This window comes from Myxine glutinosa, chromosome 6 (genome assembly GCF_964187855.1).
Source record: "Myxine glutinosa chromosome 6, kmMyxGlut1.1, whole genome shotgun sequence".
Classification (NCBI taxonomy): Eukaryota; Metazoa; Chordata; class Myxini; order Myxiniformes; family Myxinidae; genus Myxine; species Myxine glutinosa.
Genome location: NC_136266.1, coordinates 157,123,522 through 157,126,665, shown reverse-complemented (window position 1 = coordinate 157,126,665; position 3,144 = coordinate 157,123,522). Strand labels below are relative to the sequence as shown.

Below are 3,144 nucleotides of genomic sequence, written 5' to 3'. Positions count from 1 at the left end.
TCAGAATCATGAAAAACCCTTATTTGACCCCTCATAAGTTACTTAAGGGCCGATTTAAAAAAATAAAAATTCTCGAAAATAATTTTTCGGTACCCGAATTCAACAGCTTTTTTTCTGGGTTTCCCACGGGAGTTGAACTTCAACATTTTAACACATGTTATTACACACCTTTACAAACATATTGGTGAAGAAATTTTTTGGTAACAATTTAGTTAACAGATTTGTGAAATATCTCATAAAATGCCCTTACTATCAAGGTTATCATCATATTATGTTAGAAAATGACAATATGGCCCAACTATAGTGATGCAGAAATTAGCAAATTATTTGATCACCCAAGCTGAAATTTTAACACGGCATCCCTTCCCAAACTGTTGTGATGCATTTCAGAATTCAGGAAATTGAGCGAGAAAATTGACTCACTGGTGGCCATCTTGTATTTTGTAAAATAGGGTAGGGTGGGGCAAGAGGCCCAGTAGGGGTCAAACGCCTACCCACAATATATACTAAACCACGTGATGCAACGAGCCCCATGATGCCTTGCGAGCTTCCTTCCGCAAACATCCTTTCCCGCCACGACGGCGACACAGGCAGAGAAAGCGGTACGTTTCTCAGATGTTTTTCTTTGTTTTCGTCCTGTTTGTTGTAAATTTCATACTTCATTTGTTCAGTACCATCATCTAAATAGCAGAAGAAACAGAACGTCTCTACTTTTTCTTGTTATAGGGATCTGTTAGCTATCTGTTGATGCCAGACTAAACTAGTTGCCTCCCTTGCTTTAAGTCAGATTTCCAAAGATAAGATTTGTAACAGATTAGGGGTCAAACGCCCACTGGGATGTTGGGGCAAGACGCCTAATGTGCCCCTCATTTCACTGAATGTAATACCGACTTGACTTGAAATGCTAGAGTACTGCATGTCTCTCTCTCTCTCTCTCTCTCTCTCTCTCTCTCTCTCTCTCTCTCTTTCTGTGTCTCTCTCTCTCTCTCTGCTATGCTAGTAAAAGTGACTATCATTTGAATATATTCCGCTAAGTTATGAATAAAAGAAATTATGATTTAGAGACTGAATCATTTTTAAACACTTGTCAACAGATACATGATGGTGAGAACATACAAAAGGAAGACAGAGAGGGGCAATTATGGCCAAAGCAACTTGTCTGCAGCCTTGACAGCAGTGAGCGAGGGACTTCCACTCATTCGTGCCAGCAAGGACTTTGGTGTTCCGGCACGTAGGCCTACCCTACGAAGGCACAGAGACCAGCAAGTAGCAGCACCTGGTGTGCTGAATTTTGGGAGATATAAGAACGCCCTTCCTCCTGAGATCGACGCGCAGCTGAAAGCACATGTAACGGAGATGCAGAGGCGACTGTACGGTCTGAGGATGCGGGACATGCAGCGTCTAGCGTTTGATGTTGCTGAGAAGGCTCAAATTAGCCACCCTTTCAACAGAGAGTCCCGGATGGCAGGAAAGGACTGGGTCCAGAACTTTCTCTCCCGTCACGACCTCACCCTCAGGCAGCCTCAAGCAACCAGCATAGCGCGTGTTGTGGGCTTCAATAAACCCAGGGTCCAGGGTTTCTTTGACCTCTTCAAGGAGTGTTTGACAGCTGAAGACTACACCCCTTCAAGAGTGTGGAACATGGATGAGACAGGGCTGACGACTGTTCAAAAGCCCGGGAAAGTCATGGCCACAAAAAGTGCTCGACAGGCTTCGAGTGAGGAGGAAGACTGGCCTTGTCTTATATGCTGTGAGGAGTACAGCCGTGCCAGACCCAGGGAGGTGTGGGTACAGTGCCAGTTGTGACTTCATTGGGCACATGAACAATGTACGCCAGGACTGGCCCAGTTCCTGTGCCCAAACTGCGAGTCGGATGTCTCGGACTGACATGTGCCCATGACTGTTTGAATTTGACCAAGTCACAATTCATGACATTTTGTATTTACAGTGAAATTTCCTCTATGTAGGAGACTATGTTTTTCTAGTCAGACGTTAGTATTATCTTCTTTTTATGTAATTCGGAAGTAAGGGGAAAAACGCTCACTTCTCAGGGGCAACACGCCCACAGTAAGCGTTTTGCCCCAACCTGGTGGGCGTTTTACCTCCGGCATGGGGCAAAGAGGCCAAAAATTTTTTAAAAAAAAATTCACTTGTTCTTTTTCGTTTTTTTCTATCTTGGCGTGCTTGTGCTATTATGTAGTGCTAATGTGTCCTTATTGTTTGCATTTACTTTTAGTTCTCTATAGCTGCAACAGGAGCAGATATCAGCAATCTTGCTTAATGGGGGCGTCTTGTCCCACGCTACCCTACATATTTTTCCACACAATAACTCCAAAAACTTTTGACAGATTGAATATGAAACTGTGGGGAACTTTAGAGTGGTCTATCTTTGAACTGTATAATAAATTTTAAGGTGATCTGATCATGTGATCCAAAATGGTGGCAAAATTATACTCCCACTCCATTAATCTGTAGTAGCAATTCTAACCAGTCACTCTCGTCTTCTGGTGCTGGTGCTTCAAAGTTGAAGGATTGGTGCACCAGCTCAGCATCATAATCCAGTCGATTTGACATTACCACCACAACCTGCTGTATGTATATAACCATGTATCGACTATGCGTAGATATTGAGATGTCATACATGCGACATTTTCTGAACATTTACACACAAAACATCTGGTAACTCTTGGGCAGACACACCTTGATTCATCACTTTTAGCTCACCTGGAATGTAGTTCTGGGGAGCTTATGGGATGGCGCGTCGTCAGTCTGTTAGTCCGTCACCCAACACTTGCACCGTCTTCTCCGAAACTGCTGATGGGATTGCGACTAAACTTGGCTAAAATGATGTAAGGGGGGTCTACCGGGAATCAAAATGGTTCCAGGTTTGACCCCCAAAATAGAAATTTGATTTTTCCTCTGAAACCACACACGATTCCGATGAAACTTAACCACAACCTTCATCACCCATGATGTACCGAAGTTTGTTCACGGCATTAAAAAAAATCTCGAGCCCTAAGTGGATCTATAGGGGGATTGCCTCCAAAAAATAGGTATTTGCTCTCTTCTCAGAAACTACGCATACAATTCCGATGAAACTTGACCACAACGTTTTGTTCATCACCCATGATGTCCAAAAATTTT

The 3,144-nt window shown here is 43.3% G+C and overlaps 1 protein-coding gene across 1 annotated transcript; it reads left to right on the top strand.

Annotated features, from left to right (window-relative positions):
• The first annotated feature begins 359 nt into the window (after window positions 1-359).
• Window positions 360-2,000, top strand: LOC144888140 (uncharacterized). Its single transcript, XM_078779489.1, has 2 exons — window positions 360-602; window positions 1,095-2,000. The coding sequence occupies exon 2, from the start codon at window positions 1,099-1,101 to the stop codon at window positions 1,804-1,806; it is 708 nt and encodes a 235-aa protein (XP_078635615.1). The 5' UTR covers window positions 360-602; window positions 1,095-1,098; the 3' UTR covers window positions 1,807-2,000.
• The last annotated feature ends 1,144 nt before the right edge of the window (window positions 2,001-3,144 follow it).

Coding starts and splice junctions, on each gene's coding strand:
- LOC144888140 (XM_078779489.1), top strand. CDS start 1,099: ATGATGGTGAGAACATACAAAAGGAAGACAGAGAGGGGCAATTATGGC.